Source organism: Carassius gibelio, chromosome A17 (genome assembly GCF_023724105.1).
Source record: "Carassius gibelio isolate Cgi1373 ecotype wild population from Czech Republic chromosome A17, carGib1.2-hapl.c, whole genome shotgun sequence".
NCBI classification, from domain to species: Eukaryota; Metazoa; Chordata; class Actinopteri; order Cypriniformes; family Cyprinidae; genus Carassius; species Carassius gibelio.
In genome coordinates this window covers 17282837-17296295 of record NC_068387.1, presented here as the reverse complement: position 1 = coordinate 17296295, position 13459 = coordinate 17282837, and the positions used below count along the sequence as shown (strand labels likewise).

Genomic DNA, 13459 nt, shown 5'->3' with positions numbered 1-13459 from the left:
TACAAAAAAGGCATATTCACTACAATTTATTTTAACCTTCATTCATTTTGTAAGAACAAAATTTCAATGAAATTCAATCTGCTGAATTTGAAATGTTCACACACACACGTTTGTTTTTGTGAAAAGTGGGGACATCAAATAGGCATAATGGTTTTTATAATGTAGAAACTGTATATTCTATCGCCCTTCACCAACCCTACACCTACCCCTAACCCTCACAGGAAACTTTGTGCATTTTTACTTTCTCAAAAAAACCTAATTCTGTATGATTTATAAGCGTTTTGAAAAATGGGGATATGGGTTATGTCCTCATAAGTCACCCTCTCCTTGTAATACCTTTGTCATACCCATGTCATTATACAAAGTTGTGTCCTGATATGTCACAAAAACATGCCCCCACACACAAACACACACACCTGACTAAAACATTAACAGAAATACTGCATAAGCAAGCAACTAGAGGCTTCAGGACCGTCAACCAAAACTAGCAATTTACCATTCAGTCATGTAAACAAAGTACAGTCGATGGTTCATCGCTTAGAAATACAGCATGTGTGAGATGTCAAAATGTTTTTTTTTTTTTGGATTGGATGGTTGGTCAGAGCAGCTGATTTGTCAGCTTTGGAATTTGAGGTCTCTTACAGGTCCATAACACTAGAAAGTAACACTGTGGGATCATATTTGGATATATATATAATTAATATATAACAATATTTTCTTTCATTTAATGTTCTATCAACAGTAAAATGTTGTATAACCTATTTAAAAGACATTTTGTTTCCTTTTTGCTAGTTGTTGCTTCTATGAAAATGTCAGTCAACTGGCCTTTGTGATGTGTTGTACATTTATGTTCATTAATTGTTAATTTTACACACAGTCTCTTGGTCACAACCCTCGAGCAGAGCCCCGTAGCGTTTCTTCACATCCTCGTACATTGGGACAGGGTCGGTGAGTCCAGGCAAGGTCAAAGATTTCTCATTGAGTCGCACACCCATTCTAATCCCCTCCGGGCATTTATACAGCACTACCAGCAGGTTCGCAGCGTATGGCACAATGTTCCCACTTCTTAATATTCTCTTCTTCTGGGTTGCAAAGTTAGTTGAGCTGAGAGGGATATCATCCTTGAACAGATCCAGCAAGGAAAGGAGGGGTAACAGGGTCTCAGCATGGCCCACCTGCACTGTCACAGCCTCCGACAGAGCACCATCTGAACTGAGAGAGAGAGAGAGAGAGAGAGAGAGAGAGAGAGAAGATAAACAATAATACAGAATGAAACAGAGAAAACTGCTGTATTAGATTAAAAAATTGGTATTTATCATTATTGTTGGGGATAATTAGAATGTAATTGTATTCAATACAATTCAGCAAAAATCACTCTATAAAAATAAGAAAATAATCAGAATAAAATCAATTCACATTTAATAGTATTAGTACATGCACATTACAAAAAAAATTGTGTTTTGTTTTTATAAACTGTGAATGTTCAAAAATGTACTGTAAATATTTTTTACATTTTAAACAATTGTGGCATAACACTTCTTCTACAGAAGCTCAAACAGTAGAGCATGTCGTGTGCACTGCCAGTGCAAGTCATAGGTTCAATTCTCAGTGAACTGAACATGCATGAAATAATTTTAAAATGTTTTCAATGCAGTGCAAGTTTCTTTCGATAAAAGTGTCTGTAACATGCATAAATGTAAATACAAATACCCTCTGAGGGGGGTTGAGAAACTTATTTCAGGTCTGTACAGCTGCCTTTAACTGTGTATACAATTTTAACTGTGTCAAATTGACCACAAACACAATAATTATAATATTACTTTTGTATGCATATTTCAAAATGTGTGTCGACACTTCAGAGGAATTATCATGACCCTAAATGAGAAAAAAAGTAACAAAACACATAAGTGTCTGTCTAGGTACTTATACGTCACTCTAGGTTTCTCCCTCCCTAATGTGATCTTTGAAAGAAAAAATTTGAAAAATATATACAGCACATACACATCAGGCTACACATCAATGTCCTTAAACTGAGACCAATGAAACAAACACAGAGGGAATTGTGAACAGGGAGTTCACCACTAATCTTGAATATATTGCAAAGGAGTACCAGCAATAAACACTTCCTGTTGTGCAGTCATTCATAAAACACACTGACCATAAATGAGCCTGAGCAGCATTTTCTGAATGTGTAGGTCAAAGTTATTACCTCATAAACATTTAAAAGCTGATGAATCCTGAATAAACACAAACGTACACTGCAAATAGGTCAACCAGTTAGGCGACACAAGCAGAGGGAGGGTGTTTTGTTAATGGTGATGTCAGCACAAAGTAGTATTATGAAGAGTTTTAGCAAACACTATTTAAATATACACTAGACCGACGTGTTTGACTGTTGTGCTTGTGTCTTGCAGCTCGCGCATGACATGGCATTTTACAGACATGATGCTAAAGTAAAAGTAGTTGAACATTTAGTGAATTCCAAAAACACACCCTAACCATAATGTACTTTGAGACTTCTTAGTGTTTAAAATTCATTTTTAATGTTGTCCAACAAAATATAACATATGACTGTTTTACAGTTTTTCTTTGCAGATAAAACATCTGCAAACAGATTTCTTCAATACACAGCTGTAGGGTGATACTTAGAGACGTCTAGGCTGAAAGATTGCTTGGTTGTCATGGATAGGATGTCTCAAATGGACTTGTTTGGTCAAAAATGTACAGTTGTAGAATATACTCACTTGGTCTTATATTGCAGTTACATTATTCTGATGTCAAGCAGCGAGTTTTTAAATAACTTGTACCCTGGACAAAGATGCTTAGGCTTTTATCACACAGCACATCTCTGAATATCATAGACAAGAATTTAGATGTGTCAGGGACGTTCACATCATATCAGCCTACACTATTTTAGTAACTAATGGAGTAAAATTTTTATTTCCTTCTTGTCTGATGCTATTAGCTACTTAAAGATCTATTTAGTTATGATGACCATCAAAAAGGGGGGAAAAGCCAGATAAACATCAAGAAAAAACCTGTTTGGTTGGATTTCTGGAAATAGCTAGAGATGGTTATATTATGGTTCCGTAAACACTGCATAAAACTTCTGTAAATATTTGTGTGTGTGTGTGTGTACAGAACATAATTCAAAAGTAAAAGCCGAACTGACAACCAAATTTAGCTGACGTGTGTATTTGGCCAACTGCATTTGAAACCTGTATGGCCATCTTTCCACCATCAAACATAAAAAGAGATGTTTAGCGCATTGTTCAAGCCGCTCTTTTCATATTTGGAAACCAATTAATGACTACAAGCTTTCAAGCTCAAAAAAGCAAGCTATAAGTATAAACAATTTGATAGTATGAATGAAATTTAGTGTCATACTTTCAGAATTATGGCAAAAGTATCTCAGCAAATAAAGTTACATGAAGTAAAAGGGTAAATGAATATTCTCAAATGAAGGAATGGCCAAATGTATACATGTAAATATAAGGACATATATACTTATTTGTGGATACACTCAAACTTCTAGTTTTATGACACACATCTTCCTCACACCCAAGTTTGCTTAACTTTTGGTATGGTATTCAAACATAGAAAAGGGTGTTTAACAGACCCAAGAGAATGATGAATAGGAGGATTACTGGTTATTACACAAGAGAAGTATATCACTCTAGTACCGGTTCAGATGCTGTGTATTCAGGGTAATGTGGCGTGTAATGGCTCTGTGTGTGAAGTGGGCAGTGGGTGTGAGGTCATATTTGTGGTATGACGCTAGTTAGGCTACATAAAACATTGTTTTTAGTTTTTTTTTTTTTTTTTTTTGACTGCGCTCAAATAGATATGTGTAATGACCAAGTATTTAAATATTGTCAAATGACCAAGACAGAACACAGTGCCTTCAAACACCTACAGGTACATATGACCTCTCACCGGTGTGCAACAATATTCAGACATTTTTATAGTAGAACTCTGAATTTCAAATCTCAATTGGTCTAGACTCAGTTTCTTCTAAAAACATACACTATTATTCAAAACTTAGGGGTTGGTAAGATTTTAAAAAGGTTTTTTATTTATTTATGTAGTTTCTTATCCTTACCAAGGCTGCATTAAAAATACAATAAAAACAGTAATAGTGTGAAATATTATTACAATTTAAACTAATATTTTTTTCCAGTGATGACAAAGCTGAATAATCAGCTGCCACTTCTCCAGTCATCAGTGTCAAATGATCCTCAGAAATCATTCTAAAATGCTGCTTTGGTGCTTAATAACATTTATTTTGTTTTTGTTTGCAACTGCGCTCAAATAGATATTTTACTGGTTGTCTTTCTGGCTCCATTCACACATAGTTTTCAGGATTGAAAATGATGTTTGCTATAAGGTTTAACATTCAGTAGCAGGAATGAATGAATTAAACAATGACAGACGGTGACAGAAAAGGAGGTTGACATGTAACATTATTAGTGACTGACAACAAAGAACAACCGAAACATGTGTCTCATGTTGGGGCTTCACTAAGCCCTTTTAAGAGGCCTTCCGTCTTCTTTAAAACCTCATATGGCAAGTTTTGGCTCCTCCCCGTCTTTAAGTCAGCATTATTCAGCATTTTCTTCAGTCTGCAGAGGTGCAGCGTTAGCGCCGGAAGCAGAGGACAAGGTGTGTGCATTTACTGATAGATTGTTACGATATCTGCATCTGTGCACTGCTTTGTCATAAATGGAGTTTACATGAGGTGATGCGGGAGCAATACAAGACAGCAATTTGAGTTGATAAAAAGAAAGATTTTAGATGTTATCTGAACAGCATTTGTGAATCTAAGCTGATTTTACAAAAGAACTGTGAAAAGCTGTGATAGCAAATCATGAAAATAATTTGATGTCACTTGAAATTAAATGAAGTGGTAAATTGATAGATTCATGTGCTCTTTGTATCAACTCAAATTGCTGTCTTGTATTGCTCCCGCATCACCTCATGTAAACTCCATTTATGACAAAGCAGTGCATAGATGCAGATATCGTAACAATCTATCAGTAAATGCACACACCTTGTCCTCTGCTTCCGGCGCTAACGCTGCACCTCTGCAGACTGAAGAAAATGCTGAATAATGCTGACTTAAAGACGGGGAGGAGCCAAAACATGAGACACATGTTTCGGTTGTTCTTTGTTGTCAGTCACTAATAATGTTACATGTCAACCTCCTTTTCTGTCACCGTCTGTTATTGTTTAATTCATTCATTCCTGCTACTGAATGTTAAACCTTATAGCAAACATCATTTTCAATCCTGAAAACTATGTGTGAATGGAGCCAGAAAGACAACCAGTAAAATATCTATTTGAGCGCAGTTGCAAACGCAAAAATGCAAACAAAAACAAAATAAATGTTATTAAGCACCAAAGCAGCATTTTAGAATGATTTCTGAGGATCATTTGACACTGATGACTGGAGAAGTGGCAGCTGAATATTCAGCTTTGTCATCACTGGAAAAAAATATTAGTTTAAATTGTAATAATATTTCACACTATTACTGTTTTTATTGTATTTTTAATGCAGCCTTGGTAAGGATAAGATACTACATAAATAAATCAAAAACCTTTTTAAAATCTTACCAACCCCTAAGTTTTGAATGATAGTGTATGTTTTTAGAAGAAACTGAGTCTAGACCAATTGAGATTTGAAATTCAGAGTTCTACTCTAATAATGTCTGAATATTGTTGCACACCGGTGAGAGGTCATATGTACCTGTAGGTGTTTGAAGGCACTGTGTTCTCTCTTGTAAGGTGACGGAGTATGCTGGTGACCAGAAAATGTACACATATCTATTTGACTATATATATATATATTTACAATGATTTCTGAAGACACATGTTACACTGAAGACTGAAGTAATGGCTGAAAATTCAGCTTTGCCACCACAGGAATATATTACATATTTAAATATGTTAAAATATAAAACATTAATAATAGATTCAAATTGTAATAATACTTAATAATTAAATACTTAATAATACTAAATGTAATATCACTGTTTTTACACTATTTTGCCAAATGCAGCCTTGGTGACCTTGATTGCATATAAGAAATAGAAGTTATTTTGTTTATATAGCTCATATAAATTGAATTTGTTTCTAAAATTCCCTTGAAAAGAGTTAAGAAAGAGTTTTGCAACCAACTCTTTCTCCCTTCAGCTCTTGTGAATTGGTTTCTAAAGGCTGGTTCACACGGCAGGATAATTAGGCCGATTTTAGCCCCGATTCACCCCTTCCGACAATCTTAGGATGCTCCGAATATCATAAATAATCTGATCAAATATTCCTGCCGTGTGTGGTGTGTTAAGACTGCTCTCCTCTGCTCGGAAGAACCTTCGGGACCGCTCTGATCTCAAATCAGGGATATCCAACATGTTGGATTAATTTGGCCCGATTTCTTCTCGTGTGTGGTGTCCCCCGAGGACAAACAATCACGCAGCCTGTGGACTGTGGCGTGTAGCCAATCAGAAAGCGAGGTGACGAGGCGGTGAGGAAGTACCAGGAAACAAAATCAAAACAGCTGGCGTATATAATATAACAAATATAACAAATACAAATAAAGTCGATGGGCATAACTACATCCACAACTGCAGTCCACCAGAGTACATGGAAACAAATATATGAACGTTTATTTCATTGGTAATTAATCTGTGTAGTACGTAACAACATTTCTATGAGTTAAAACAACAACTTCCATATCATGATGTAGCAAGTATAGTCCATGCTCGCATTGTCTCCACCTCGCCATCACCTTTTCTTGTTTCTCTTATTTATTTATTTTCCGTTAAAAACAAAGCACAAACTATGGCCACTCCATCCTCTTCGTCTGCCATGATTGTTTACTCTGAAGTCACGTTTGATCTCGAGGGATTTTGCGAGATTTCCCGTCTGACCTGGGAATGCTCGGGATTCAAATCGGTTCGTGTGTGATGTGTTGATATTGCCGTGTGGCTGCACACCACACACTGAACGACCAAAACTGTTAGACCCGTGATTTTTTTATTGCCGTGTGTGGGGTCTCTCAAGTTTGGAAAATCGGCCGACAATTTTAAAATCGTCCCGTGTGAACCAGGCCTTAGCTGAAAGACTAAACAGAGACACAGGGTGAAACGGACATTCCCACGACACCCTCACAGCTAAACTCCACTAGCTTTTTAAACTCCAGTGCTGTCTGTTGATCTTATTCAATTACTTCTCAGCCATAATAATTGATACTGCTGTGAAAGAAGGTATCACATTCTATTCTTTCTCAGAAAGGAGAGCTGGTCCCTGCCTCTTTCGTGGGACAATAAAATCCCTCAAGCCCATTGTGAAACAAGAATAAAGAGTATTAACTTAAGAAACAGAAGCACAATGGCAAGTAAATATAGATGGATTTTAGAATAAAATAGAAAATGTATTAGATTTTTCTTATATGCATTATATAAAAACAACAGAGATGTCACTGCTCTTACTTGATCTGATCTACAACTTGGTCAAGACGATGGAAAAGATCATGGAAGAGGATGCAGCTAGACTTGCTGTTGATATCATGCCCATAGGTTCGCTTCCAGTACTGTTTCAGGTCAGCAGCATACTCCATCACCTTAAAAAACAGAACACAGTACCTTCAAACATCTACAGGTACACATGACCTCTAACCGGTGTGCAACAATATATTTAGACATTATTAGAGTAGAATTCTGAATTTCAAATCTCAGTTGGTCTAAAAACTAAAAGGTTATTTTCAAAACATACACTACCATTCAAAATCTGTAAGATTTTAAAAAGGATAATTTATTAATTAATTTATTTATTTATTTATTTATGTAGTCTCTTATGCTTACCAAGGCTGCATTAAAAATTCAGTAAAAACAGTAATACTGTGAAATATTATAACAATTTAAAATAACCGTTTTATATTTTATTCCTGTGATGGCAAAACCGAATAATCAGCTGCCACTTCTCCAGTCATCAGTGTCAAATGATCCTCAGAAATCATTCTAAAATGCTGCTTTGGTGATCAATAAACATTTCTTATTATTATCAATGCTGAAAACTGCTGTGCTGCTTAATATTTTTGTGAAAACCGTGATGAATGAAAGTTCGGTACAGCATTAATAATATATATATATATATAACTTTTACATTTAGCAGACGCTTTATCTGAAGCGACATACAGTGCATTCAAGCTAGGCCTATACATTATTTACCAGTATATGTGTTCCCTGGGAATCAAACCCATGACCTTTTCCGCTGCTTACACAATGCACTACCCCTGAGCCACAGGAATAACATAATTTTTTAACTTTTTCATTTACACATTAGTTAACATGAAATAACAATCACTGCATTTATCACTACAGTCTAAAGCGAAAGTATATAAAAACATTGTGTACTGTTTTTATTCTTATAAATTAAATAACCATGTTTGTAAATGTCTCCTTATATCTTCTTATTAAGTTAAAACACATAATTAAAAAAATTTGTGCCTCTCCATTTTTTTTATGCTCCTTGGCAAAAAGGTAAGCATTAAGTACATATGTATACTATATGTAAGAATTGTTTTTGTTTCAGCAGAACTGCGCTGTTCCAGTACCTGTGCATCTGCCTCGTCAAACAACTGGCACCAGGGTGTGTTCAGATTATGGATAGCAAACTCATATGCACACAGAAAGAAAGCTGCTTCCACTGAATCTGTGAAGCAAAATAAATATTAAGACAATGTGTCATTTGCTAATGCATTAGACAGTAGACCAAATTACACAGTAAATTGTACATTTCTTCATGTAATGTTTTTTTTTGTTATGTCTTGATATTTGATAAAAATGTGTACTTTAAAAATGTGTACTTTCACTGCCATCTAATGGTCATACCAAAGACTGCAGAAATGATTTCCCTCTCTCACTATCTCTCACTCACTGTTTGTGCATTGATATACAACTGCTGACCGCAGCAGATCAAGAGAGCAGCCCTGACCTCTAAACTCTTTAAGTAAATCTTGCTTCATCGACTGTGGAATGGTTTTCTTGCTTTTGCGCTTCTCATTCCCCAATGTTCCCATCTTAATTCTGATCTTGAGAGTAAAAGAACTGCAAAATAGAAGTATTTTAACCTCATAAGGATACATATTTCAACAGGTCAATCCGAAAATAAAAATAACTGAATGTGTGTGTGTCTACTGAAAAAGAAAACTTTGCATGCAGATTTTTTTCTGTGGCTATCTGACATATGGGACATATTAGTGCTTTGGTTGCAATGCGTATGTAAAATTTTGATCCTTGGAAGCCCAGCCCTGTCAACCACACTTACACTTATGCATTTGGCAGACGCTTTTATCAAGATTGACTTATAGTGCATTCAGGTTATACATTTTTTACCTAACATGTGTTCCCTGGGAATCGAACCCACAACCTTTTGCACTGCTAACACAATGCTCTACCACTGAGCCACTGAGGACTTGGAATTTCTTAATATTAACCTCAAGAATTTCTAATCCAACTTGCATGATGCTTTACATGCATCCTTACGTCACATAAATATTTGAAAAGGCAAACAATGGTAATGGCTAGAACAATTATTTTTCTGTCTTCAATTTCTCATCTAAAAAGGTTTCTTTTACATATTAGTCTCACATGCTACCAGGAAGGAAGTGTGTGTCATAATATGCTGATGTGCAAAGATTTGTGGTTGTGGTTGCAATAGTCTTTAGACTGATGGCTGAAGGTGTGGAATCCATGTCAGTTTTATTGGCCAAGGCCCACCCATGACGCCATTAGACCGACATGTCAAACAACCAATCACAGTTTGATTTGTTTCAGCATCACGCTTTGGGGCGTGTAAATGTCGTCACAATAACAGACGAGTGTGTAAAACTCTCGGACGTATTTTAAAGATTCTATGCCTGAACTTTAAATATTTGCCATACTTTTGAGAATCCAGCATTTAGTTGATCCTGACAAGTGTTCATCGTCACAGTTGTAAACTAGACATCTTTCTTTTTTCATAAGCGGGTTTGGTGCCACGTCATCTTTGTTTCCATGTGGAGCTTTAAAGAACACGACACACACATCTCCCAGAAATCCTGTATAATTAAACCAATCCAATGACAACTTCGAAACTCCTGAAGTGTTTCCACTGTTGTGTCCCATATGCATCAGAAATTCAACCAATAGTCTTTAGGCATGACGTTTGAGGCTGAGACTATAGATGCACGGGCATTACATTTAGAGGGAACTGAATTTGCAACATATTTTCTGAAATTGGCGGTAGTACAACAGCTCTTTCCATAAAACAAAACATATCAAATTAAAGCGGTCTGCAAAGTTAAGATGCTCAAAGTTCAATGCAAAGGGAGATATTTTATTGTAAAGAAATCGTTGTTTAAGGACTACAAAAAAAGGCTGGTAGGGACTAAAACAATCTTCTTCCTAGGTTTGTGACATCACTAACCCTGATGTTTACATAAACCCTGCCCCCAACATGCCACTACGAGTAATGGTAAGGGGGCGTGACAAACATACCATTAAACTCGTTTGAGATACATCAGGGCTGAACAGACCAATCAGCATATGACATCAAAACACAGCGAAATCGTTTTAAAAGCCTAAAGAGTCGTCTGCTCTCCAATCACTCTTGCGGTGCTCTGATGTCATACGCCGATAGGTCTGCACAGCACCGATGCATCTCGAACAAGCCTATTATCAAACTGCACAGCAACATTTTCGACACTGCTTTATTTTAGCATTTGTGACTGTGTAAAAAGGTCATGATCATATTACTGTAAGTCATCACTGACCAACGGTGATGCTGGCGTAAGGGAGCTTCAGTCTGTCAGCCATTTTCTCCATTACACTTTTCATCTCAGGGCCTTCTTTAAAACGTTTCACCTCCTCCAAGGCACTCTTGTTGTTCTCCACTTCTTTCACAAACCGTTCACACTGGTCAAAGTAACGCATTAAAGCGTCATTAACAGCAGGTTCCAACTCAACTAGAAAATGAAACAAATAAATGCATTTAAAAAAATAAAACATTATGTACATAATAAATATACACAGCACACATACATATATTATGTAATATTATGTAAACAAAAACTTTTATTTTGGATGTGATTAATCGCGATTAATCATTTGACAGCACTACCTTAACATAATTGACATTAAAACCCTGGCACTACAACTCTTAAAACCAGACTTTATGTTGCTTTCTATTCTTATTTTATCCGTTGGGGAAGTTAAATTCAACATAGATTTCTAATAAAAAAACGGGTTGATCAAAACACTAATCGATTAAAACAGATTTGTTTTTGTGGATGTGTTTTCTGTGTTGGTTTGTCTTTTAGCTAAAAGTTTCTTTGCTTGTGTGGGAATTGTAAGTGTATAATATGTGTGCTCATCAAGGATGAAGGTCCACATAAGCAGAATACTTAAGTTTTAAGATTCCCTAAAATCGATTTAATGTGTTTGTGCCTCCTTAGAGTGTATCCAATAAAATATGATTTGTGTAATTCAACAATAGGCAACCATATGACTTTAAAATGATGTGTAATGCATAAACATGTATCACATCATTGAATATGCATTCATGTAGAGCAAAGTGTAGGCAATAATACAATAATGATTTCTGTGAATACTGATATTGATTGTCAGAAGACACATTACGATACTGTGGTATCTTAGGAAAAATCTCGAGAAGTCTAAAGCAAAAGTCTCCATTTGCTCTTCACTGAATCCCCTGTCAGTGGAACACAACTGAATTTGTTATTTTTAAAAAATATATATGAGAATTGAAACAGGATAGATTAATAGAACTGAAAAGTGGAAGTCTCGATTTTCCCATCACTGAATCTCACAGTTGAGAAGAAACAATGAGCACTACTGCAAATTTTGTATGAAGAACCAAGATTATAGACTAGGGCTAAATTAAGAATATGTTCATGCTGGAAAACTATGATTTAACAGTATGGCATGCTGATGATTCAGTGAAGGGCTGGGTCCTCAAGCATTACCCTCTCTGCCGAGTCCTTCCATAAGTCCCTCTCTGAAAGCGATGGTGCTGTTCATACACCTGTGCTTGGAGCTGGTGATCAGTTTCACGCGTCCGTGACGCACATTGTCCTCTGTCAGCAAAGAAGGGAACCATTTGATGAGTCTCTGCGCCAGGTGCCTGTGATCCGCACGGCCCTTGTCCACCAGTCGCCCGTCCATTTCATCCGTGTACCACATCTTCCACTGAGACTTTATCTCTGACAAACCATTTAAGTTGCTGGTTGCATTACGCATGAGGAAATCATAAAATTCGCGCATCTTCTGAATGTTTTTAGTGCTCGGGTACCTCGTCCCGTGCCGGATTATAGCTGTCAAATGAATTTCGTTGCATTTCGAGGGAGGTAGTGTCACAAGGGAATAGTTTGTGGCTAAAAGATCGCCGATTAAGTACGTGTTGACCTCTTCGTAGCGACCTTTGGAGCCAAAATACTTGGCGATCGCTGGAATGCTATTTTTTGGGAATGAGTGGATGCTACAAGAAGACATAAACGCCCAGTAACTTATAATACAATGAAAAAGAACAAAGAATATGGTTGTTACCGCTTGTTTGGCCATGTTTGTGTTTTGGGGTCCGTTGCTCGGTCTCCTTTTGCGCAACTGAAAGGTTACTCATTTCAATCAGACTTTACCCGCAGCTGATGTTCGCGGATGTTTACACTGATGACCCCAGAGATGTTGGCCAAATAGTAGCTTTCCCTGGTATTCTGCTTTCTCTGCATTTTGTGCTGGTTGCGCTGGTCTTTACAAAGAGTAAAATAAATGAAACCAGCCAAATTACGAAAGAAATAGCATAACTGTGTTACTTCTAAGTCAATAGACATGTCATAGAAATTCATATATTCTATGCTTTGAATACTTTAGAAAACAAAAATCTTTAAGTGACGTGAAATCGGTACCAACCATTAAAAAAAAAGAAAAAAAGAAAACATGTTGAAATTTCATACATTATTTCACAATATTATTAACACTTAAATGTTTCTGCACTATAAATGAGTTGGTTTTGGTTGTAGTAGGACTAAATAAATATGTATGTTACTATATGATTGATTACTGTGTCATAAAAAAAACGATATCTATTATGTTTATTCAGTAAGAAAACACGTTTACCACACGCATTATATCCAACACTAGAAATACATATTGAATCCTTTTAAAACAGTTAATTTATTTAACCTCTTGACTTCATTTTATTAATGCTTTTGTTTTGTATTATTTATGTATTGTTACATACATCTATAAATGGTGCTTTGCGTGTAATGTCACCTCTTTGTACGTAATGTTGATATTCTCTGTACTAGTAATAATAATATATTATGAATGTGAGAAACTGCTATGTGCGATATGCTGATTGGTAATGTTATTGCGTCACTGCAGTTGCCGTTAGAAGTTTCGGTTCC

The 13459-nt window shown here is 36.1% G+C and overlaps 1 protein-coding gene across 1 annotated transcript; it reads right to left on the bottom strand.

Annotated features, from left to right (window-relative positions):
• Positions 1-11: 11 nt before the first annotated feature.
• On the bottom strand, positions 12-12722 carry LOC127933520 (multiple inositol polyphosphate phosphatase 1). The gene is made up of 5 exons (XM_052530559.1): positions 12023-12722; positions 10811-11002; positions 8612-8709; positions 7488-7618; positions 12-1212 (listed from the first exon to the last, which is right to left on the bottom strand). Exons 1-5 carry the CDS (start codon positions 12615-12617, stop codon positions 855-857), a joined length of 1374 nt encoding a protein of 457 aa, XP_052386519.1. The 5' UTR covers positions 12618-12722; the 3' UTR covers positions 12-854.
• Positions 12723-13459: the final 737 nt, after the last annotated feature.

Coding starts and splice junctions, on each gene's coding strand:
- LOC127933520 (XM_052530559.1), bottom strand. CDS start 12,617: ATGGCCAAACAAGCGGTAACAACCATATTCTTTGTTCTTTTTCATTGT. Junction 8,710..10,810: donor TTACGCCAGCATCACCGTTG/GTCAGTGATGAC, acceptor TTTGCTTCACAG/ATTCAGTGGAAGCAGCTTTC. Junction 1,213..7,487: donor CAAGTTGTAGATCAGATCAA/GTAAGAGCAGTG, acceptor TCTCTCTCTCAG/TTCAGATGGTGCTCTGTCGG.